Source organism: Rhamphochromis sp. 'chilingali' (genome assembly GCF_963969265.1).
Source record: "Rhamphochromis sp. 'chilingali' genome assembly, chromosome: 5".
NCBI classification, from domain to species: domain Eukaryota; kingdom Metazoa; phylum Chordata; class Actinopteri; order Cichliformes; family Cichlidae; genus Rhamphochromis; species Rhamphochromis sp. 'chilingali'.
The window spans coordinates 16,484,558-16,510,935 of NC_137932.1; the positions used below are offsets into that span (position 1 = coordinate 16,484,558).

A 26,378-nucleotide genomic window follows, 5' to 3' on the forward strand; every position below is an offset into this window, starting at 1 on the left:
AAATTACAACATATGTTACACTCTTTTTGCCATCTCTTAAAGAAACCCTTAACCATGTTTGATATTATATTACCCACTCTGTGACGATTTCTTGTTTAAGGAAAAGAATTTGTCTGTGATGTCAAGGTCAAGCCTAAGTCTCTTTCTCGTTACGTCTTCCCATAACAAGTCTGTGTGGGGAATGATATTTTAAAGGTTTGTTGCTGTAGTCGATAAAATGTCACAGCCACGGCCATTTGTGAGCAATGACTCCATCAGAAGCCATGAGAAACACACAGCTGACTTGCTGATTTTCACTTCATGTTCTTGATTCAGTCTCAGCATTCACATTTACCCTTGGAACTGTGGGATTTGAGTCTGCCTGTTGCCACAAAATGCTCTCTATTAAAAGTATCAGAATATGCGATATGGAGGAGGAAGCTTGTTGCTCATAAATGTAGCAGTAGTTTTCTTCCAATAGTGAATATTTGCTTTTATGGAATAATTCAACTCTTCTGTGGTGGAAATGAATTTTATTCACACACATTCAACACTGAAGATCACAGCATGCACATACACTGATTTAGATCATCTATAAAAGAGGTTTCAAGATCATGTTTGAATTATCTTCTTTTATGAAATGCATTTACACTTCTATATTTTTTCACCTACATGCAGATTATAATCTAGCAGATCTAACAACAGAAAGGTCACAATATCAGTTTTGTCCAGAATCAACTGGACTTGGTCTTCTTAACTTTACATCAATGCTCAGAGTAACAATTCAAAATGTATGAACACTGCAAATGTCTTGAATAACCCCTCATTTCTTTATGTTTTGCCTCCAGTGAGCCAGACTTTCTTTAATTTTTACGTGGTTTTGAGCAATAGTTCTCCAGGCTTTTTCTTTGGTCACTTTTTCACTCATTTTCATTCATTCCAGTCCTTTTACCTGAACATTTTCAGAAGATTTTAATGATTTATTTGTTTTTAAAACTGACCTTTGAAAGTAGCTAACTCAGACAACTTTGCAAAGAACTGATTTTAAATGGCATCTTTAGGCACTGTTAATGACTCGCTGTTGCAAAACTGCAAAGATAAAACGGTTTGACAGTGCAATAAAAAAAGAAAACAAAATATTAAAAAATGTTCACTGAGAATTTTCATTCCCAAAGATCTATTAGCCAAATATTTAGCACTCACACAATTTAGCACTGTTATGTGTCTGTCAAAAAAGTGTAGGATAAAAGATGGACTGTATCTCAAAGTCATGTATTTAAGAAACAGGAAAAAAAAAATCTCAGTATGAGTCTACTGTTCTCCAAAGTCTCATCAGAGGTGATTTAAGTAGAAGTGCTGCTCTCAAGAAGTCACACTTAAGGAACTGAAACACGGACCAAACAGGGAACAAACCAAATGACACAAGAAGTGGACTGAAAATCAGTGGAAGCAGGTCTTATGGAGTAATGAGTCCAAACTTGGAATATTTGATTTGAAATATTGGCAGTATATAAAAAAAAATGGAGGAGAAAGGTGCATTTCAGTGATGTTGGAATGTTTGCAAAAGTGATGCAATTGTGAACATTGTAAAGTACCATCAAATTTTTAACCACCATGCAGTGCCATTTAAAAAACAACAACATCTGAATGTCAATCTCTTCATTTTTAACATGACAATGATCTCAAGCAGACTACCGATGCATAAAAGCATACCTGGATAAAAAACACACAGTGAAACACTATCAGTCTTGGATTGCAATCCCCAGAACTCGGACCTCAACATTATTGAAGCAGCATGTGCCTGACAGACGACGAAGAAGCCTGGAGAGCTAAGACTTACTCCTGGAGACTTACTTACAAAGTTACAAGAAAGATGTAACGGTGGTCATACCAAATCTTGACTCTCAAGCTCATTTGAAATGTTAAGACTCTGTTTTCACCTCATATACTGTATTTTCATGCATGCTTGCATGTGTTTCAGAAAATCGCTGCAACTATTTCCTGTTTTCCAAGCAAAATATAAAGAAATAAGGGGTGGCTCAAGACGAGGGGTGTCCTGTAGGTTTTAGACGTCAACCTAGGTCAACACACCTGAATCAAATGATTAGTTAATCCAGGCCTCCAGAACTTCAAGACATGTTGAAGAGGTAATTTAGCCAGTTAAATCAGCTGTGTTGCATCAAGGACGCATCTAAAACCTGCAGGACACCGGCCCTTGAGGCCTGGAGTTGGACACCTCTGCTCTAGACCTTTGTACATTATTCTTCATTGACAGTTTTCAGAACAAACAAATAAAGAGAAAAAGAAAAAAAAGCACAATTTGTACGTTTATTGGATCCTAATATACCTTACAAGCCTTTTAAGACTAACAGAAAATGAAAAACAGCATGCCTATTTTTATTTGTACTGTAAACTATGTTTGACAAGTACAGAAGGGAAAATATCTGCTCATACATTATTTTAATCCAGGAATAAATACAAAGAAGAACTCGCAGCTGTTCTTTAACGTGACTGACTTAAGCTATTAGCAAATTTTTGCCTTTATCCATCTTCACCTCCTATAGGCCTTCCAGTAGCCTTTTCACTGAACAAATCACACCAGACACACTACAGATGACCCCCAGACTCAGAATACACACATCTATCAGTCGGGCCTTCACAGTAAGGCGGCTCCACTGCAGTCTAAGGTGAAATAAGCACGGCAGTATGAGTGTCATTGCCGCCCCGGTCACGCTTCCTGTCAGACCCATCAACAGGGAGAACCTGGGCACCAGCAAGGCCAGCAAGTATGATGTCATCAACAAGGCGCCGCGGACCACAAGTGCAGGACGAGATACAGCTTGACCTCGGTGTTTGGAGTAAGACGACATGGCAGCATCTGAAGGGATTAAACCAGAGAAGTTGAAAAGATATACAGTGGTAACTGGTAACTGGTTTATATTCACTATCAAAGAAGCTTTTGTTGTTTGGTCTTTCAATTTATGGATCACTGAATAAGTGGGTGTTACTCAACCACAGCCATTAGATTTGGTTGGATTACAGTTGGGGTTGCGAAACATCCTACTCTGACTCATTGTTTTCCACCTGCACCTGCGTGGTGACTTTAATTACTAAATGACTGGAAACTGTTAGCCATGCATCATTAAATCATCATTGAGTAGTGTGATGACTACATAACTGTTGACAGTCAACTATGAAAGGTTTAGCTATGGTGACCCATCACCAGTATGTTGAAAGTTGGCACGTGTTGTAGGTTACTTTTAGCCTAATTTGTAGGGTTTTCCTTATTAAATTTGACTTACTGTAATTTTTTTCTTACTTCAAATGGTTACACTAATATCATTAGTGAAACACTCTCTGTTAGTCATGTGTTCAATCGTGGCTGAACGTATTGGAAGTATTTTTAGCTATTCACTGTCTGATCATATTTCTCACAGCATCAAAATGCACTAAGCCTTTAAATACATCTGCTGACACTGTTTAGTCACTGTAACTGCTTCTATTTCCTAAAAGGCTGTCACATTGATTTACCAAAACTGCCTTCTTGGGAATCATAGTTTTACTTGTTATAGACTCTTTTGACAGTAGGCATTTTGAAGTGCCATTACAGGGTAAACAAAGGTGTATTTACTAACAGCAGCACTGTGTAGTACTGTTTCATTGAGACAATCCAGTGTTCTGGTTTTGTGCATGCTAGCTCACTGGAATGGCTTTGACACTCCAAACAGAAGAGGCTGTTATTAATTAAATCCACATTTAACCCGCTATTATCATACGAAAATGCCTCTGTTAAATGGCCCCATGTGGGAAGCAAGGTGGACACCAACTACAGGCATGGGTGGCTAAAAAGCCATCTCAGCTGGGTGCTCATAAATTGTCTTAGGCAGACTTGGTTTAAAGGGTTTATAGAAACAGGTTGCTATTTTTGACATCTGGGCTAATGTAGTCTTTCGTTCAAGAGTAACCTCACAGCATGAGGTGAAATACGACTGATCTGTATTTACTGGCATTTGAAAGGGTAAGCGTTAAGTTTGAGCTTGTCTTTTATGGGCCAAAATATCTGGAAGAAATCACAGCTTGATAAAGCAACATGTGACCTGCATGCTCTGCAGACTTTACAGTGGATTTATGGTTCCTTGTTAGCTCCCAAGCATGCTTTTTTTAAATTAAAAAAGGCTAAACTAGGCTAAACCTAAGGACCAACACCCCCACATATATTTGACACTAACTCCTGGTGACAAACAGACATCCACAACATGTAAACGTGGGTCTGCAAAGCCCAGTGTGCCACCTGCAGACTACCAGAGCACTACTGCCTTTAATCGCAGTAGCTTATGAACATTTGAACATCTTTTTAATTTCAGTGACCCACTGTTAGTTTTAGTATGTACTGAGACAGCACTAGGGGTTATGTTTGGGTTTTCTTTTGGTTTTACCTCTGAGCACACATGTTTGCAGTATTTCAGCAGCAGCATAGAATGGCAGAGGGTAGGACAGTTGGGCTTTAGCCAGCAGGCACAAATTGACTAGAGGTCGTAGGTCAGAGGGTAGATTGTCTGTGATGACCTCACTGGTTTCTGGTCCCCAGGTTAACACCGCCTAATGGAGGAAGAAAACAATCAGCCAGTCTGTTTGTCAACTTATCAGTTATATCAAACCTTAATTGCGAGATACAATTTCTGCTCTGTTTAAACGTGCATGTGTATTAACAGCAAAATAATAAGAATGAAAAGCTTTAAGCAAGGGAAGTGCTACTGCAAACTCACATGCTAATGTTACAAACTTAAAAACCCGCTTTTGACCATCATTTAACTGAAGCTTGTTAGCCTGTGCAATCATATGTTTTCCAAGTTGTCACTAACCATTAGGGAAAACATAGTTTTCATGATGCAAGCTGCTCCATGGGTCCACCCCAGCATGACATTAAACTGTCCCCTGTCTTCCATACTATCCTCTAGAGGAGGGAGGAAGATCTGCGAGGTATAGGAGAAGATGATGACACCGACGGAAACGAGGAAGTCCTCTGGATCCACAGAGAGAGACAGAGAGGACCAAGACCAGCTGCTGGCGCAACTCAAACAGTACAGCATGACCAATAGGCTGTGAGTGAGACAAAATAAAAGCTAATGAGAACTGATTAATTAAAAATTTATCAGCACAGTGATAAACACACACAACAAAGTGGGGCGTAAAAATCCTAATTACGCCGAGAGGAAGAACAAAGTGATGAACTGCAGAAAAGAAAAACACAACAAATAAAGGCAGAAATTATTAACGGGGTAATAAATTAAACTCTCTGAAGGAGACAGTTTAATCAAAGTCTATCAGCAACATCTTAAACTATTTTAGCCCACTACACAAATGAAAAAAACACTAATAATTGTACCGGATGACACTTTAGAAATGCATTAATTTTAAGAAAGTACATGTAATAGTATGAGAATAGTTTAATTTACAGATTTACCATAAATCACTAAACTCTGAATTCAACACACTGTACTGTAGTTTGATACAAATGAGTCATACTAACTGATGTCATCATATCTTATTCATCCAGTCTACCTAATAAAAAAAAATGGATATATTGATGTTGATATTCAACCAGTTACACCAAAGCACTTTATGATTACATGGTTTTAATTACACGATGAATTAATCTAACCAGCACTGCCAAAGAGTGGAGTGAAAACCCAGGCTTTACAATTTCTGTTTTTCATGAACTGAAAGTCAAAGTGTGTGCTTTAAAAGATCAGACAGCTGTAAGAACCCTGGCAGCTCATAGACGCAACTCCGTGCTTCTTTTCTCATGCAAGACACCTGGTGTTAGAAATAAATCAAACAAGCAGGAACAGCGGCGTGTAGCAGGTGAGAGCAGACGACTTAAACAGCAGCAGCTGCACCGCGATCACACGAGCGAGAATGAGAGAGCAATTTAGACAGCGCGCCTTCCTCTCTTGATTAAAATGATTGGTGAGTTTTTAAGGCGATCAGGTCAGCCAGTACAAATTTGCTGGAGTGTTGGGACAAATGAGTTGCTTCTTTTATTCTGTCACCTGATAAGTATGTGAGCCAGGGAACAGAGGAGGCTGAGAGTGGAAACTGGTCTGAGATCAGTCAGAAGCAGACAGGGCAGAAGAAACACCAGAGACACGAGTGAACACACTGATCGAGGAACAGCCACCCAGGACAAACTGTCAAACAACAGGCTTGTAGAGACGAGTAGATAGAGGGTACAGGTCATCAAAAGTTCAATGACCTGAAAGACAGCACAGACGTATATTTTTACTTCATATATTTACTGTATATTGTAAGAAAGTAAATAAATGGCCTTTTTCTGGATACACATATAATATTAGTGCATCTTAAATATTGTTAGATTTTGAGTTATCTAAAAGTTAAGTAGTTTCAGGTTTTTTTCAGTGTAGAATGATGTAATTTCACTATCTTCTAGTGCAACTCAGTTTGAATAAAGATTCTTTTTGAATTCTCTCAAAAGTGACAATATTTTAAGACTCTGCCACAAACTTAGAAGATTGTTTGATTGTTTCATCTGCTTTAAAGAAAAGTTTCGAGTTCATACGTTATATTGCAGAGCAAAAAGAAAAAAAAGGAAAATAAAGGACTGTGTTACAGTTGAAGGCGTGTTACCTGAGCTACATTTACCATCAGACCTCCAACTCCAGACCAATTCGGCCACAGTCCTTTGCAGCAGGCCTCCATAATGTCCTGATAGCTGGTTCGGACCCGGACCTTTGAAACTGACCCAGACCCACCACTGAAATATACCAAAAATATACCAAAAACAACTATTTAACAGAACTAGTAATGGCCTCATTACTTTGTTAAAATGCTTGTGTATTTGGTAAATGTAACAGTTCCCTTAAGTATCTCATAAAACGAGACACTTAAGGTTACTTTTAGTAATGGGCTCACAACAGGCACTGTCATATTGATATTGATAACAATGTGAAAGAAACTCTACCTCATTTCTTCTTCATATAAACAGGACACCAGGGTTCTTCCTGTGTGGTTACAGACCCACGCTGAAAGAACCAACAGGACCAGACCCACATAACCTGACTGCACCAGGGCGAAGGGCAAACCCAGCACAAAGATACCCTTTGAGAAAAGAAAAAGTGCATTTAAAAAAATGTAGGTTTACGAGTAGGCTAAGAAAAGCTCGAAATGACAGACGAATCAAAAACAGCTTAGATGTTCATGTAAGATCATGTAAGGGTGAAATTTCTGGCTTAATCTGCATGTCGTTACTTCATCTTTGAAGGGAGAAATTTACTCAAAATAAAACAAACTTTGATGGTGGGTTTTGTTTCTGTTTTTCAGTGTATAAATTGTGCATAGTCACACATCACAGATGCACATTTTCAGTGAAAGTTCAGGCCAAAATCAAATTTGCACATTTTAAAGATCATCTTAAATGAAACCGCTCACATCAGGAGGTTTTTTTTAATACATGTGAATTCTACCAAGCTAGATAATTCAGAAATAAACAACCTAGATCGATAAAGTACACTACAACCCAGAGGGTAATTTCTTCTTTGTGTGCACACAAAGCTAAATTATAGACAGAAAGAAGGTGGGGGAATATCATTATCTTAGAAAATAATCCACCTTGAGATGACTGTTCTCATGAGATGGTACCATAAAAATAAAATTCCATTAAAAAATGTAATTGAAAGGTTTGATATTATTATAAAGAATATATCAGCATTACTGAAATTCATGCAATAATCATCATCATGAGACCCCAAAGACAAGAAATCTTAGTCAAAGTTAGATTAGGATCGTGCATACATACGTTAAAATATTTTTTTTTTAATGTGAAAATTCACAACCTAAAGTGGAAACTGAAGAGCAAAGGATGGCTGAGGAGAAGAGCGAGAGCAAAGAGATGAAAGGACTCTTCATGGTTGGATGATGAGGAGGCGAGAGAAGAGTTTTGGCTGGATGCCTGGAGAGTCTGAGGATGCAGGAGACCAGCAGGAGCAGAAGGAAGAGTAGAGTCGAGCTTTGGCCCATCACCAAGGGAAAATGTAAGTCACTGCCAGAGAGGGAAGATGGAGGAGAGGGAATGGAGGTGAAAGTGGGAGGTGAGGAAAAGAAAAGAAAAAACAGGGAGACTAGGGAGGAGGAGAAGGACACAGACAGGAGAGAAGGTTGGAAGGAGAGGTGCAGCCTCAGCGCCAGAGAGCATGAGGTTGGATGATGGAAGATCAGAGGAGACAACAAGCTACTTTGATGGAGTTGCTGTGTTTTGAATGTTGGAACACGGAGATATGCAGTCTCACTGAAAGAGTTGTGGAAGCACATCACAGAGCAGACATAAGCACACACTGTGGATGCATAAACAGACAGAGACACATTCTCTCTCTTTCAAGTTGCTATTTTGTAACTGGTGACTGTTAGGCATATGCTGATAGAGCTTTGATGTTCAAATGGAGCTGCTGGGGATGAAAGCAGTTTGAGAGGAATCTGACGCTCAAGTATTTGATTTCATCTCCCCGCCGCTCTCACTGCACTTCTGTTTCTCTGTGTTTTTGCCAGCTAATTCCTAATTGGTTACTCTGAGTACAACCAAAAGCAGCTTCCAATCACAAAGGGGTACAATAAAGGAAGAAACAAATCCCTGATTGGCTCGAGAGAAGCTGTAGAAGAAGTTTTACCCCTACCCCCTTTTATTCTGCCACAATATGACAACTCTAGTATCTTCTATTTACCCAATACTACCTTTATACTCTTTCATATCTTACACAGGAAGCATTGGCAAAACAGTGAGAGTTCTTTGGCATTACATGCTAATAGAATAAAGTTTATTGCACATTCACTGCACCATGCCTGGACTTCTGAGTTAGATTTCAGCTCCTGCCCCTCAGGTCATGGCCAGTATTTTATGCATGGACATGCCTAGTTGGCAAAAAGTGACAGAGAAATGTCTTATTTTCTGCCATGGGGGGATTAGATGATGCTGAAACAGGCAGGTTTGACATTTAAATAACTGAAAGTGACTTTTTTTAAAACCAGGAACAAAGAACTGTTCTCAAGTTCAATCAAACCTGCATTAGAAAAATCAATAAAACAACAAATGGATGTGCCTAATTCATGCATTTGCTGTTTTTCTCTTTTCACTTTATTAGGAACAGGGAGATGCTCATTGAATCTAATGACACGGCATATGCAACTCGATGGATTTAGGCATGAAGAAGTTGTCAAGATTATCTGTGGACGTTTAAATCAAGCCTTTAAATAAGCAAGAAAGGTGATTTGAAGTGATATGTAATGTCAGATGGTTGTTGGTGTCTGAGTATGGCCCATCTGGTTTGAGCTGACAAGAAAGCAACAGCAATTTGTAATTCATTTGTTGCAACCAACGTATGCAGAAGAGTGTCTCTGAATCCACAATACATCGAACCTTCAAGCGGGCAGGCTACGGCAGCGGAAGACCACACCATGTGCAAATCCTGTTGGTTGAGAAGATTAAACTGAGTCTAAAATTCACATGGGGCTACAAAATTGGTCATTGGTCTAATGAGTCACAATTTCTGTTGTGTCATTGGTATATATAGAATTGAATACATTGAATATAATTAGAATTTGGTACAAATAACATGGGTGGTTGTATTTTAATGGTGTAATGGTAAATGGTAAATGGCCTGTATTTATATAGCGCTTTACTAGTCCCTAAGGACCCCAAAGCGCTTTACATATCCAGTCATCCACCCATTCACATTCACACACTGGTGATGGCAAGCTACATTGTAGCCACAGCCACCCTGGGGCGCACTGACAGAGGCGAGGCTGCCGGACACTGGCGCCACCGGGCCCTCTGACCACCACCAGTAGGCAACGGGTGAAGTGTCTTGCCCAAGGACACAACGACCGAGACTGTCCAAGCCGGGGCTCGAACCGGCAACCTTCCGATTACGAGGCGAACTCCCAACTCTTGAGCCACGATCGCCCCACGTAGGTAGTACTTTCTTGGCACTCTTAGGCCCTTTAGTAGTTTAAATACTATAGACTACCTGAGTGTTGTTGCTGACTATGTCCATCTCACTATGCAAAGCATGATGGCTGCTTACAGCAGGATAACGCATCATGTTACAAAGCTCAAATCATCTCAAAGTGATGTTTCAGGTTTTTTCTCAGCATGACAATAAGCTCACTGTACTAAAATAGCCCCCACAGTCACCATATCTTAATCCAACAGAGCACCTCAGGGATGTGGTGGAGTGCGAGATTGACATGGATGTGCAGCTGACAAATATGCCGCAACTGCGTGATGCTATCATGTCAGTATTGACTAATGAGCTAAAATGCCTGAGGAGCATTTCCAGCAGCTGAAGACAAAAGGGGGTCAAATCTAGTACTAGAAAGGTGTACCTAATAAAGTGACTGGTGAATATATGTATTATTATATTATCATATATTTCTTTAGCAAAGACTTACGAGTTGGTAAGTTCACTTGTTTAAGATGGCTTGATGTTCATATTTTTCAGTTATGGTTCTTTTTAGAGTAAATCACGATATATCTAGACTGAAAAACATATTTGATTTATAGAGTATCTATATTGTAACTGAAAAGTCACATGAGCGTGTAGTGTTGCTCAGTGAGTTCGTTGTCATGTTGTAGACAGAAGTTTATAGAGTGTCTGCATACGATTAGCCTATTCATCGGTAAACAATCAGCTATAGTCGTTATTTTTGATTTATCATTTCACTGATCGTTTAAAACTTGAAATGTAAAAATCTGATGCAATTAGTTCATTAAGAGCATTTTTTTAAACGGGGCGAATGAAAAACAGACATTCAGTTTGTAGCATCCCAATAAGTTTTTAATCTAAGCAAAGCAAAAGAATAAAGGAACAGATCCTCCTTTTCTCAACCATCTTTCCAAAACAGAACGAGTACATTTATTCCCCTCTGGCTTCTGTTTAGATCAGAAAATCACGACGACTTAAATTTTTCAGTGTGGCTTAAAGTAAAATATCACTTGTAAACAGAAAGCGTGTCAGTCGCAGTCATTCTTATTCTCAATAACATAAGGCCCATATCTCTAATTTGAAACAAAGACACACAAACTGGAGCTGCCTCATTAACAATCAGATTGGAAATCAAACTGAGTTTCATTATTCCCATGTCAGGAGCCTTGAGAGCTGGAGCTGGTTTTTGCATTTTGGCAGCAAATTTACTTTCTAATAAAAACTTTATTAAGCTGGCAGACAGTCAATTATATTGGCATCAATAAACCACCACAGGAAAGTACATATTTTCTTTTTAGCCTTGATAGGAGATAAAAGTGCTGTTCTTTTCCCATTATTTAGACATTTGTTAGCCAAACATCAGATCTGTGATTAATGCCATAATATTTCTTTACACACCACAGATATCCTTTGTCTTTGATCGCTGCCATGTGATTGTTCGTCGCTGTTCAATATTTTAGTATCCAGTGAATATTAAACCATAACCTGACCGTCTGTAACCTCAAGTGAAAGCATTACTGAGCAGTTCATTTAGTCAAGGTCGCTGATTGAGACAGAGGGCTGCAGGTAATGAACAACCTATAAAACATTAACCAATCCAACAACCCTGGAAAGTGTTTGTGCTGAGGTAAAAACACGCTACATAAAAAGTATTCAGATCACACTGGGGTTTGGAGCTAAAATAAATAGCTGGGAGCATTTAAAAAGCCATAGCTTTAAATAAGCAATTTTAATCAGTAATACAGTATATATCACAAGCTGAATTTTCACTGGAGACCAGGATTCTGTGGCTTGCTTGGCACAGAAACCGAGTCTCTAAGGAAAACTGGAATTAAAAAAAATCTGGCACTCAGATATAGACTGCCGTAAACAAACCAAGCACATAAAATACTTCTCTACTAAAAATCATGTGCTAGAATATGTGTTATGTGCTTATACAACGGGGTTAACAGTAAGAGTTTCGAGCAATCGAACACAAAAGCATCTGATGCAAATGTACCTCCGCTCCCGAAGGAACATGTTTGCATCTTAATTAGTCAGCATTTACCTGCATATGACTGTGTATGGATGCATACACAGTATTCCTACCCTAATGTCATAAAGCATTCTCTATGGCTCCGGTGACACTGTTCAATTACACCAGAGTTATTCAGTTAAAACACACGTGCACACACACACGCATTTACGTGAATGCAGTGGTTGAATAGAGCCCAGCATTTAGAGCAAGAGAAGCTATTAGCATTACTGCCACGAGGACACGCTGTGACCGGTGAACTGCCATTTTTTTAAAAACGATTTTATCCACAGTTAATTTAATTATCAAGGCTTGCAAGTGCCTGACAAACAGCCTGCAAGACAAAAGAAAGCATTGTTCAGTAATATAAAAACACAAAAGGAGTAAATGAAATAGGCTGCTTCATGCTTTTTGAATGACGTGTGCAGCTTAACACCTTCACAGTTGGCATTTCGAGTTGTCATTTTTCAGAGGAAAAATAGATGTGGTGCATTTTCAGCTGCACTTAACAAAAGATGTGTTATCAGAAGACAAACATGAGGGCTTTCTTTAAAGTCCTGTTTGAATGCTGCCGCTTTAAATGCTGAAACACTGACTCAAAAATCTGAATTGAGTAAAAGCACTCAATAACTGGATTAAATAACTTTGACTAATGTCTTTTCATAACTGGATAAGTCATACTAGCAACATGCTGAGTTATTGCATTCATTCGGCAGGGAACAAATCAAGGATTGTGTGTCTGTAGCTGTAGGAAAGGTTGATTGGCATGATACAGGTGCGTGAAAGTTATAAAAGTGGAAGTCTGAAAAATGTGCTGCATTGTAACGACCTAAATTATCTGTATTGCTGCTTTACTGCTTTTTTTTAAATCACTTACATGAGGTATGGCATCATGAACTTCTAAAGCAGGGCATAAGAACTGTTATATTTTCTTTTAGGGAAAGCATTTTAACCATGCATGTGTGTATTAGTGTACCTGTATAGCATTGGTGATGTTCCAGCCAGCCTCCCAGGCTGTGATGGTGGGAGAGGGGTTCAGACCCAGGGTGCAGGTTTCAGGGCTCTGAACTGAAGTAACCAAACTCATGCTTCCACTCTGTTTTTCAAGGCGTGTACAGAGCTGAGACGTCCCTTCTACGGGTTTCTCCCCCTCTTGATTCTTCTCTACATCTCCTGAAACTCTCCATTTTACCACTTTCCCTCTAGGAAGCCCAGATGGTCTGATGGACTTCTTCTTGTTCCCCTGGTTCTGGTTGGAACCTTGATTCTCCCAACTCTCGCTTCCCATCTTTTCACCTTGCATCTCAGATAATCTTTTTTCTTTTTCATAGTTTCTGGTATTTTCCAACCAAAAGGGCTCTTCAGTAGAGACAGCGGAAGTTATGGTGAAGGTCTTGGTTCCAGTGGAGATTACAGTAGCCCTGGTTTCTTTAAAGGCTGGGCTTTCCCATCCTAAGGGGCTGGTGGCTCCGTTATGAGCTGCTATAGAGGGCTCATCTTTGCGTCTGTCTTCTCTTGATGACGGTCTGCTGTTTATTCTGTCATCAAAATGTGGATTAATATTGCTTGTGATGTTGTTAAAGGCTGATCTGTTGTCCTCACAGTAACTTCGGTTTAACTCATCACTCTGGGTCAAAACCAGCATCTCTTCATCTCCTTGAAAGAACCTGTAAATCAAAACCTCCTTTGAGAGCTCATGATTCCTCCCCCATCTTTCATTTTACAAAGAACTTCTAAATAATTTTTTACTCCTCCAGAGGTTCCACACATATTCAGACAGATAACAAAATAGGAAAAATATCAAGAAGTATGAAAATAAATCTCAAACCGTCAATAAAGTTATATCAGTTGTGAGAAAATGAATCTATAAAAGTTCACGAAAGTTATGTTATTATATGTATAACATTACTGTAAAATATAGTTCATTTTTAAAGTGAATTTATATAAATAAATATATCTCATGATGTCACTAACCTTGTTGTTCGGTCCAGGTGCAGCCTCGACATAGCCCATCCCCACAGAGACCCAGCAGCACTCCAGGGCTGCTCAGGCCCACGAGCCCAGTGAAGAGAGCCCATCTTCAGCCTTCGTGTCTGCAGAGTAAGCCTCTCTGTCTTTGGAGGTCTTAGCCTCCGGGGGAGCTTAACTCACACTGGACACATAAACAAGCCCAAACAAAAATTCTCACCCAAACACACACAAATACAGGAGTAACATATTCACTCAAATTAGCACATCTGTGTAAGTACTCAGAGTCACAGGTGTGTGAATTGACTGACAGGTTGATGAGCTGTAACATTATAATATGCCAGTGCTTTCAGCGGGGAAGAAGTAAACAGCTCTAATGGCCCTGAGTACACTCAGGGAGTGGAGGCCATTGTAAACAAGTAAACAAGAAACACCCTGAATTCCCGTAGACAACCCTACACCACTACATTTACATTTGTCTTACTGCTGCCAAACAGCAGTAAGATAAAGTAATTTATTCTATCCTAATTTATCATTTATGTTTATAACATTGTATTTGAAAATTGCTTTAATTCCAGCCTTAGTCTAATCCTTCTTTTTACCCAACATATGGAGGTACCAACACCTCTAGTTACCAAATATCGTGCATCTTTAACTTTAATGTGCAGGCCATATGTATGTATCAGTGTCTCTGATTGTTTCAACAGATGGAGCTTCGTGTTGTTTCACATCTCACTTCATTCTTTAAACTACAAGCAGTTTTTTTTTAACTTAAAACTTTTTTTTGTCCACAAATAAGTAAAATTGTAAAATAAACTGATAACAGTACATGGCTTCCCCTTATTTAAAGTCTCTCCAGTTTATCTGTGATTTAATGTTGTTTTGCCCCAGAGTGTGGTAAGTTTTATGGGGCAGCAGGAGGAGCCATAGAACAGTAGAGCACATCTGGACACGTGTGGACCAGAACTTCTGGCTTTTCTGGTACTGTCTGTGAACCACTACTTTTCAAACTTTTCCCTCTGCTTCTCCTCTTCTCAGAACTGATGTAACACTTCACTGGCTTTGTAGCATCTGTCTGAGTGTTCTTGTCTTGAAGAACACATTTTGGTTACAAGACCGCTCATTTGGATGTAGTGTTGTTGTTTTTTTCACCTGCATCTCCCTAGGAAGGTTTCATATTCCATTCCCATCTCCCCCACCCTTGCTCCCGCCACAACTTTTAGAGAGGAGGAGAAACGAGAGGAAGAGGAGGAGGAGAAGAAAAAGAAGAAGAAGAGAGAGTTTGGATCAACTTCTGTTAAAACTTTTCTGGCGTTCAACTCAACATTGAGTCGCGCGAGAGGACGCCGCGGACCCCACATCGCGCGCGCGGCAGGCTACACCATTGCAACTCAGACAGGACAAAATGAAGTTGCTTCTGCTCGTACTTACGACCGCGTTGCTATGGCAACACTGCCAAGCCCAGCAGAGGGGTAAGTCATCAGCGACTGATAGATAATCGATACGCCGATACCCGGCGCTCTCTGCTGGAGTTCTTTACACAGAACCCCCAGAGCTCATTCGGCTGTGGCTGTTTCAGCGTGTCCCTTAATGAACCACTCAGTCAGTAATTAGATACACCTTTTAACTTCCGGCTATCAGTTCAGTATATTTTGTATCGGTTTAGTTGCGAAGAAGCCTGCCTTTACTGGCTGCAGCTTTACTTTGTTTTCAATAAACAAAAGGGAGGGGAAAGTGTGTGAAAATCATTCAAAGCCTACACGTTTGTCAATGAGCACAGCCGCCTGCTTTAGCCCTAAGTTAATACTAGCACTTGATGAAAAGATGTTTATGGTGGGATTTATGCCCGCTTTGTCTCTTCAATCTGATATTGAAAAAAAAAAGAGAAACACAAGTTTAATGGGTCAGAGACTTACTGGTGGATTTCGTATTATTTTTAGCCACATAAATCAAATTAAGTGCTTGACCTTAAACATAATTGACCCTGGCTTAGCTGTACTGTTATGTGTTAGACAGATGTCACTTGGCTTGCTCTTTTGCAGTTACTGCTGCAAAACAGCATACACTGAGTTTATGATGATCCATGTCACTGAGTTTCACAAAATACAGCCTTCCTAGTATAGAGTCCTTCTTTTTCTTTCATAAAGTTTATGTTCCACCTACTGCAACATCATCAGAAACTTATTTATTTATTTTCAATCAAAAGTCACATTTCTTTGGTCTCCTGTCACTGTAAATATAGACAATGTGTATATAGGCAATACTTTGTAGATGCACAAAGTGACACATTTTCATCTAAGCACACAAATACAAGACCTACGCATCCGTAGCAATGCGTAACATATGTGCACTATTAAAAGTAATGTCTCTTTGGTCAGAGGGCCCGGTGGCGCCAGTGTCCGGCAGCCTCGCCTCTGTCAGTGCGCCCCAGGGTGGCTGTGGTTACAATGTAGCTTGCCATCACCAGTGTGTGAATGTGTGAGTGAATGGGTGGATGACTGGATATGTAAAGCGCTTTGGGGTCCTTAGGGACTAGTAAAGCACTATATAAATACAGGCCATTTACCATTCTTTTCTTCTTTTTTTCTATTCTGTAACTCACCTCCAGCCCCAGCTTTAAGGGCTCTTAGCAAGTTACAGCATTAGGCAGGGCCGGTTGACCTCACCTGGGAAAACCAGCAGTTTCTAGTTTACTTATTCACACTTCAGGGGCAAAAAATAGTACTGTTTGGTCAAAGCCACTGGGATCTCATAGAAAACATTGACAAAGTCTGGAAAGTAAGGCTAGTAGCGCTTTCACCCAGGAGACTGCGGTTTATGTCCTGCTTTTTTCTAATTCTAATTTTCACTTCCTTCAAAAAAATGAATGAATGTACTAAAAAGCCATGCTAGTTTTTATTTCACATATTGATTTTGCAGTATGACTTTAATATTTTGTCAGAAAACCCAATATAACAGAGTTTAATTGAATACCATTACAACTTTACGGTTAGAAAAATCATCTCTAAATCTTTTTAAAACATTATGTGTTTGCAGAACCAATGCTCTTAATACAGTACTAAAAAAATAATTTTTTTGAACATTTTTGGTGATATAAAGATTGTCCTAAATAATAGGAAACTGATGCTAACATTTTTTAAACAAACAAAAAACTAAACAATCTGCATCTGTGGACACCAACTGAAAAAAAATCTAATAGTCTAATAGAAGTAAGAATTAAATTTTTAATTAGAAGTGCCCTGAAATGCACTCGAGAAAGAAATACTGCTCTTTTTTACTTGGTATGTGTGCAAGGCTATGAAAGATTAATTCATTTAATGTGTGTGTGTGTGTGTGTGTGTGTGTGTGTGTGTGTGTGTGTGTGGTGTGTGTGTGTGTGTGTGTGTGTGTGTGTGTGTGTGTGTGTGTTAGGGCCCTGACACAGTCAACAATGAAAAATGAGCAACGAAGCCTTGAGCAGAGATGGGGATTGACAGCTGAGACAAAACCACCAACATAACATGGTGCACAAGAAGAGTCAAAATATTCATGCAAGCAGTGCTTCTAAGAGTTGTTAAGCAAATTATCTCACAGATCCACAAAATGCATTAAAACTGGATTGGAAAAGATGAAATAGTTGCATCCTGTGCAGGGAGCTGATCAGTCAGGTGTTTGAACATGAGTCCGTGCAGAAGTTCTTTGCATGTGCATGTTTTTTTCAGTATGAGGTGATGGTGACTGTTGCTCGAAAGATGAAGCAAATGTATTGCCAGTCATGCTTTTTTCTATTTATCCTCTTCAAACCATCTCCAACTAGTCTGTAAACCTGGAGTGCTCTGGACCTCCCGCAGAGAAGAGGATGGGGACTGCCATCAGGATGTATGTGTTTCTGTATATTGTTTGTGTGTTCTCCATCAGCGACAGAGCTCAGAGAGACACTAGGAGATAATCAGAAAGAGAAGAGAAGGAGGAGGCAAGCTGAAAGAGAGAGGAAGGGGGATCTGTTTAAGAGTTGTTAAGAACTAGAAGAGTGATAGAGAGTGGACTGATGAAACAGGTAGACAGAAGGTTCAGAGGATATAAGACAGAGGATGAGGTTGAAGTATAAATGTTCAGCAAGGAAACCAAACTACATTAGCCACTAAACAACAACAGCTTGATTGGAAAAGAAGATTTTGTCATTCTCCAATATTTATTTTGTGCCTGTGAGAGGGTAGAACTGAGATCATTTTTGTTGATCAGGAAATAATGGGTATTTTTTGGTCATAGTGGAAGTTCAAGTACATTTCCTGGAGAGTCTGGTGCAGAATACACCAGACCTTTCAGCTTCAGTGTGGAACATAAATAATGATTAGTTTTAACTGATGTATTCTCCTGATTTTTGTATCTGAAGAAAAAAATCTTTGCGCAGCTTTGAGGGCATATGAAAGGATTTGTCTGTGCTGTTCTCACTGGTTTGAAGTTGGGAGGGTGAGCTGGAAAATGTGATGCTCTACATTTCTCTTCATCGATAATGAGCTATCAATATTTGAATCTGAGGATTTTTTCTGTTTGTTTGTTTGTTTCTCTTAGTTGCCTCAGCATTGACTTTTGAGTGTTAAACACTTTGGGGTATTTTTCCCCCTTAAACTTGGATTCACTGTTGATTTATTATCTTTGCTTGTTGAAATTTTTTGAGACAACGTGAAATCGGGGTCTCACAGCCACCATTATTTGCTGATATTATATGGAGTGATTGAAATAATGAAAAAAGATCAACAGATTGATGAGAAAACACTGAGGTTTTGGCAAGTGATAATCAGTGAACATTATGTTGAGTACTAATGCCAATACATTGCTATTAGCAAAAACAGTATGCACTGGTCAGCCAAAACATGAAAAATCGGTCTGTGGTTTAAGGCCACAGACCTAGAGACTGGTCGGCGACCTGCTGGAAACCACTCGTTGCTTCTAAAAAAATTTATATTCCCTGAGTGGTTGCTGGAGGCTGCTGGCAGTCACTAGGTGAAATTGGCTGCAAAGAGCTATATGGACTTGCACCAAAAACTGCCTTGATTATTAACAGATTGCTGTGGTCGCCTGTAATTTGCATGTAAGACAGTGCGTTGTTTGCAGTTGCCAAATACTCATCAAGTAGCAGTGAAACTGTGAGAATTGCAGCGCAAACTGGAAACGGAGTTTGCCTTCAAAGTAAAAGTGCACCATTCAAAATGATTGGTTGTACTGGTAAGGTACAACCTTACTTTGAAGTTTGGGGTGCACGTTTACAAGTTTCGCTGTAGCTCAGTGAGTAGCTCACAAGTGTTTGCAGACAAGTTGGTTGGTTTTCCATGCAAACTTCAGGTGACCATGCCAATCTGCTATTGACCACCAGGAATCACAAGGTTTTTGGTGTCGCACGCTCTTTGCGACCGATTTCACCAGGCAACATGCAACAAATCTCCAGCAAACACTCACTAACCACTTTGAGAATACTTTTTTTTCTCTAGTGGCCAGAGTTTGCCAGGGTATACTGACAGGTAGGGGTATGTAACTGGGTCCCCTCTTTCCACTAAAACATTAATGTGGTTTTAATATGTGGAAATTTTGTGTTGGTGGATGCTTCTGAATTATTTTGCTCCTGCACATTCCTTGATTTCATATACCCTTATAACTTAGCATGAGTCTTCTTGCAATATAAGTTTTAAACTCTGACTTTCTATCAGATGAGAGCCAGTATGATGCATGGGACTCTGGCACCAAACCAAACAACTGTATTGATAAAAGATAGCAAAATGTCAAGAATATGTGGCTGTCACTGGGGAAAAAAATGTAAAAGTTCTGAGAAGTTGCCAGAAAGTTAACTTGTTGGAGTTATGTGTGTATTAATGTGAGTATTACCAGCCTGATTTGCATGAATAGATGTCAAGTATAGTCACTAGAGACACTAGTGTGGATTTAATCCAGACAAGGCTTGTAAACCAACTGAGAAATCAGCATTTGTATTCAGTGAATTCATGTGACTTACTCATAATCTACTGTCCTGCAGAAACCCCATGCTGCCTCTTAGACAAGATGCAAAAATGTAAGGAAGAGTGAGAAAACTGATTGATTTCCCTGTTGATGTTTATCACACTTTAAGTGTAATTAAAGGTGCAGACTAATCCTGTGATATATTTTCTCCTTGGCAGGATCTATTTCAAAAAATATAACAAGTAGTTAATTTGCTGATAAAAAAAGTCTCTTCATAGCAACTACAGATGTGTTTATAAGTTTATGGTAATGTGGATTTAACCAAGCTGGGCCAAATGCGATGAGATGTGAACTCACCAGAGGCGCCGCAATGAAGGCGATGTGAATCCAGAATGGGTTTTTCTGCTCATCAGAGAAATCAACATTTTTATGAGGTGAATTCATCCCAACGTTATAACGTTTCTAAAATATGTTGATCTCACTCTGCTATGTTAATGTGAGAGCAGCCGAGCTTAGCTGAATGGATTTGATGGTATACACAGGGGGGGGAAGCTCACTTTTTCTCAGCCTGGTACCCAAATTCAGTGAATATAATCAATGTGTCCTAGAAAATAAAGGTAGAGGGAGTGAAGAAAGGAAGGAAAGATAGGTACAGGGAAGAATAAAAGCAGAATAGGCAGGAAGATATGAATGATTCAAAAAAGTTTTCTTGGGTTTAGGAAGTGCTGTCATAAAAGCTGTAGATGCATGCAGAATGTAGATACATATGTCCTTTTGCTTTATACAACTTGCAATTACATGTTATGCTTTTAATTGTCTTTTCTACAATTTCTACTAACTTTTGACAGGAATAGTGTAATACAAGAGAAATCACTGTGTTTCTCATGCGAGTTTTTGTACATTGGAACAACTACACTTACCAAAGTTCACATTTCTTGTTCATTCTAACCAATCATCAGGCCTCCATCCACTTCACCACCACTGCAACAACAACTCGTGTCTTGTGACACCGTAGCCAAGAATTAATAAATGACATTGTGCCAAAAACATAGATCACATTTCCGCTAACAGGTGTTTGTGTTTCTGTGTGCTTCGGAGGAGTCTGGGTGCTAAATTTAGGCAGGTGCTAAGTTGGAACATAGCTGGATGCCTCCAATCAATAAGTGGAAGAGAGCTGGAAGCTGCAGGAGAAGAGAGACACAGTCAATTGCACGGACTGATTTAAGTTTTAAATGTGAATTAGTTTATTCTCTCGTACAGTTAAATAAAACTAATAGCCTGTGTCTGACCACCTTTTGCCTTTAACAAAACACGAAAAGTTAGGGCGTTCTTTTTTCTCCATAACAATCGATATTAAAATATATCATGAGATGAATTAAATTCACTATGTCAAACAAGCTTAAAGATTACTTTTTACTACTAAGTGAGCAATCATGAGGTTGATTGCTGATTTAATTGCTGATGTGGCGTTCACTGTCCTTATACCAGTGTCTGTTGTGATGAAGACTTCAGTCCTAAAACAATGGCTTTGCCAACCCAGCTCGAAGACATTTACTTTCCAGATTCCAATGATGGACAGTGAGTTGGACATTGAGTCTTATATGTGGTTCTGATGTCCGACTTGACCGCAAATCCAATGTGGTAGCAGAGCATATAGCACTTTGCGGCTCATTTTTAGTGGATTCTCTATACTTTGTCTATAACTGAGGAACTGCCATCTAAGAGAAATGTTTATGGCCAGGGAGTTGGTAATGAGGGTTAGCTACTGTAATAACTCAGTTAAATCTTATATTTTTGACTGTGCTTACTGGTGTCATGCGTTTTGCACTAAGGTAGACTGTTACATCTTTGATACCACTATAGCTCTCTTTGTTTTGTTTTGTTTGTTTTATTTTTTTGTGTACTAAGGTATTGAACTGGAGAAAGTGGACACTATGGTTTGTCGTTGCGCAGATATCCCAATTGTTGTTTTAGGGGGACCACCAGCACTTGCTTGGATCTGGAACCGTAAAGTCTTGTAAACATTGTTTGTGCTCCAAAGGATGGAAATGCTTCAGAAATAAGCTTTGTTTTTACCATAATCTGCAGTGCTTGCAACTTTGTGCCAGACTTTAAAAAGCCAAAATATCTCCACAACACTGCATTTCTCTGATCCTTCTTTTCAACAGTGTCCTTGTCTTTTGGGCCTAGAGCTATATTCACTGGAGTGTCTTTGTTGGTAATGCTGTCTCTTGACTTGTCTTTAACATTTTCTGTTGCCACTTTCTCTTTTATCTTACTCCTCGTATGCTGGTGTACATGGCAGTGGCAGCAGTATCCCAAAGGTCTGTACATGTGCCATGCCTCCTTTTACTTTTTCACTGTTGTTGTCAACCTACCCTGATGTGGCTGTAACTCCACTCCAGAAGATTTCTCATGATTATTATCATTGCCTTTTTATGCCGGCTGTCAACAAACTTGGATGGAATGAGTGTTATCAATATTGTATTCACCATGCATTGCATTAATTACTTTCATCAGTTTACTTGCCAGCCTTACCACCAATTGTAAAAGGCACACAGCATGTAGAAAAACAAATCTTTTGTGGATTTAGAAATCTAAAATGTTTGCACAGTGCTGTAGGTCACACTATGGATTCATTGTTAAGTGATACATGCTATCTCTTAAAAGTAAAGAAAACTAGCAGGACTTTTTTTTTTGGAAATAATTATGTAAGTAACGACTCCACAAATTATTTCCATAATACTTTTGAGGCACTCGTAATTCATTCACTGAACTTTAGACCTTTATATGCTGCATTTTTCTTATTTTAGAAGTAATGCATAAACATGTGATACATAAACACGCGGGACATTGTCTCCACTAATGCATGTGTGATATGGTTGTCAGAAGATTTGATTCAGTTAGCTTTGCATATTTGATTATTTGTGTGCATCATTGTTTGTGAATGTGTTCGATGCTTATTACAGCAGGATTTTAATATTTGACTTGTGTTCTTCCCCGTGGGGCTTTGCCGCCTCCTAAAAAGCGCATCTTCCACAGAAAAAAAAAATCTAGGTCTGTGCATGTGTGTGTATGCCCATGTGTGTGAGTGTTTCTTTGCTGTTTTGTTGTCAGAACAGCATTGATAATGCTGAGGAGAAAATCAATAGTTAATTCTACCAGGGACACAATAGCTACTCTGCCCAGCTCCATTCTGTGGTGGGCTTAGACACAGAAACAAACAGGGCATGTGCTGATGAATTGGTAAGTGTGTGGTGTGTGTGTGTATGCAGTAACTGCAGCACTCAGACTGCTTAATGTGCCTAAAAAATAAACTAGACTGTGACATAGATTTGTAGGACGCAACACACTGTAAAAACTGTAAAATACTGGATGACAACGTTTTTAGGAATGCAACCCCTACCACTGTTTTGAATACATTACTTATTTAGGTTACACTGAGCTGCGCTATAACCAAGTGTGTCTGCAGCAAGGAATACATGGGAAAATAATGGAAATTAATACAAATTAATACATAATGCATTCTTCTAATAGCACCGACTTCCCACATTGAGAGGCGTCAAAATAGAAAAAGTGTTCTGTGAAGTAGTAATACCAGTACTTCAACTTACATTTTAGAGGGGCATTGCAGAAATAACTACCCAAATTACCCATCTTTCATTCCTCTAACCTTTTTTTTGGTATTTCGACACATCAAATGCTGCTGTGTGGGTAAAATTGCTCTCCAGTAGAAATAAATCTTTCAGCCTATCAGGTAGCTTATCTTGAAGAGTAAAGAGCACAAAATGGGTTACTCATTGGGGGTTTTACAATAAAGTCATCATAACTATTAAACATAGTACTGGAAACAGCTAAAGGTGTGCAGGAACCATAATTTGTTATGCCGTTTTTTTTTTTTTTCAGCTTTAATTCCAAGTCAAATAAGTAAAGGTTATAATAAATGCAACTCACTCAGTGTTTACACTGTGGAGTAATATTATTCCTTTAGCTAACCAGTTATGTATTTGGTTTATAAAAAGTCCAAAAATGTAAAAAAAAAAAAAAGACAGTTGAGTGTAATGTTTTCACAAATGGTACAGCAGTAATTCAGAAACATGGTGATCAAGCTTTTTATAATGGGGTGGGACTTCATGCGATGCGCATGCCACAAAAAGAAACAGTGCACTCTTCCTGGGATATCATTCAACAAGGAGCGTTCATGATACTTAGAGTTAGAGTTTTGCATTAAACACTATCTAAATAATCTTCCTCAAAATAGGAAATGTTGTACCTATTTCGATTGTTTTTTTCTTTTTAAAGAAGCTGAACTCTTCTGATTCTCAAATTCCTATCAACTGAATAGACAATGTGCATTCAAATATTGATGCATAAATGTCTGTGTTGGATAGAAGGTTAGTAAAGCAGACAGTCAAATCCATGTATGCATGCTAGGGGATTTGATGTTATGAACTTGTGGCAAAAACACAGCATGTTTGACATACAGATACGCTGCTACAAAACCAGAGGCTGCTGACCCTTACACACATAAACACACACATCTGCAGCTGCAAAGGTTTTGGAATGACCTCTGTTTTTTTTTTTTATCTCTCTATGTCAGTCTCTCATCTCTCTCTTGCTCTCTGATCTTCCTGGGTGCTTATATTTTTCCAAGGAGGTTCCTGTGGTAACACATGGTGTCAATAATGAGCCCCCTACACACACACACACACACACACACACACACACACACACACACACACACACACACACACACACACAGACACACACACACACACACACACACACACACACACACACTTTGCAGAAATGCACACAGACATCCCCCCTTCCTCCCCTACTCGTACTCCTCTTTCCTTCCTGTCCACCTCCGCTTTTTCTTTCCATCTCTCCTTTCATTCATTGGCTGCTTGATTGCTTCTCTCCCAGACTATTTTTTTTCAATATGTTCTTGTTTTGTTTTTGGGTTTGTTTGTTTTTTAATCACTTCTTCTATCTCTATGCTTGTATCTAATCAGCAATAATCAGTAATTTTTTTTGAAAATGTCTACATTTTAGAATTTTAGATCAAAATATCTGTCTACATTTTTAAAGGTACACTAGTGATGTGTAGTTTTTGCACATTACTTTAAGCATTCTGGAGTTTCTACATTTCATATCCTTGCACCTCTCTTCCTCCTTCTACATTTCCCCCCTTAACTTTTCTTCCACGTCCTTTTGGGCATCTTCCTTTCATCCTGTGTAGGAGTACTCTTGACAACCTCTGTGGCCATAGCTGAGCGCAATGTCTGCCCTCAGTTTGTTTGTCTAGCTACTCCCTCACTGCTGGTTTCTGGAGGTCTTATTGTTTTGTTCCAACTCAAATCAGTTGAGTTCAGAACCTCTGTTTATCCACAGTGAACACAGTGAGAGCAAGATGTCTTTTACAGGAGAAATCTGCCTGACACAGGCAGTTGAAAGACAACCATAAAGCAAGACAAACACCCCCCGGCTTTATTTTGGATTTTTTTAGCTTGTTAAATTTGGTTTGTGGAAGTTTTTTTCCTTCGGTGTTAAAGTTTGAGAACTAGGGCTCAGCTTGTTGATTTGGGTCCAGGCTCTTCCTTTAAGCTGTCTTTACATTTTATCTAGGTCATGAACCTAAAGCATTGAGTTACACCAAAATAGTTTCTTAATCAAAGTTTGTGCTGTAGCTACACACAAATTAATCCTATTCTAAAGATCAAATGTGTGGATATTATGTCTCCTGAGTTATATTCAAGGCACATCTTTTAGATGAAGTCAAAATAAACTTGAAAATCTTTTGCTCATGTCTAGTTCAGAACAAAAATTTGACGTCCCTGTGTTTCCAGGGAATTCTTGCCAAATTTATTCATTTTCCCTAGGATCAATCAGAGTGATCCTGGGAATTCCAAATATGGTATTTCCTGGTATTTCTAAAGGTTAAAGCAGGATTGGCAGATCCATGTTCAAATTTACTTCTATCTCTAGCTCTAGTATTCTTCTATTGTACATTTTTATTAATTACCTAATTTTAAAGATTAGGCCAACAAATAATGCATATATTAAGTTCAATAAAGACAACCTTTAGAGGAATTAAGATGTTAGATTTTTCTGCAGTTTAAAAAGTAAATAAAAGTGTTTATATCTAGAATAGTAACAACCTGAAGAAAGAAATTGATGACACGGTTTCAGGCATATTGCGAGCAAGGCATATTGCACACATTGAACTTGCACTAAATATGGTGTGTATTAAGACTGAAACAAGGGATAGTATTGCTGAAAAATGTAAATTAAAATCTCACAACACACCTAACCAGAGAATAAGCCATAAATAAGATGAACCAAAAACTGAAAAAAAGAAAAACAACAAAGAAGTCTGTAGAAAAAGTATTACCTGCTCTCACAACCAATTAATTTCAGTTCAATTTATCCGATTTTATTTATATTGCTTATTTCACAACAATAGACGCTTCATATTGTAAGGTAAA

At 38.9% G+C, this 26,378-nt stretch overlaps 2 protein-coding genes across 5 annotated transcripts in view; one reads left to right on the forward strand and one right to left on the reverse strand.

Moving 5' to 3' along the window:
- Positions 1–2,307: 2,307 nt before the first annotated feature.
- Positions 2,308–14,129, reverse strand: LOC308397203 (vesicular inhibitory amino acid transporter-like). Its single transcript, XM_080883010.1, has 8 exons — positions 13,963–14,129; positions 12,965–13,655; positions 6,962–7,098; positions 6,628–6,754; positions 6,033–6,235; positions 4,842–5,079; positions 4,416–4,578; positions 2,308–2,857 (listed from the first exon to the last, which is right to left on the reverse strand). The coding sequence occupies exons 1-8, from the start codon at positions 14,064–14,066 to the stop codon at positions 2,538–2,540; spliced, it is 1,983 nt and encodes a 660-aa protein (XP_080739136.1). The 5' UTR covers positions 14,067–14,129; the 3' UTR covers positions 2,308–2,537.
- Positions 14,130–15,175: 1,046 nt separating this feature from the next.
- The window catches only part of lama2 (laminin, alpha 2), a 228,061-nt gene continuing 216,858 nt past the window's right edge, over positions 15,176–26,378 (forward strand). For all 4 annotated transcript variants that reach the window (XM_080883708.1, XM_080883710.1, XM_080883709.1 and 1 more), the window contains exon 1: positions 15,176–15,428. In XM_080883708.1, the coding sequence (XP_080739834.1) occupies positions 15,362–15,428 (67 nt within the window). In that variant the 5' untranslated portion in view covers positions 15,176–15,361. The remainder of the gene's footprint in view (positions 15,429–26,378) is intronic.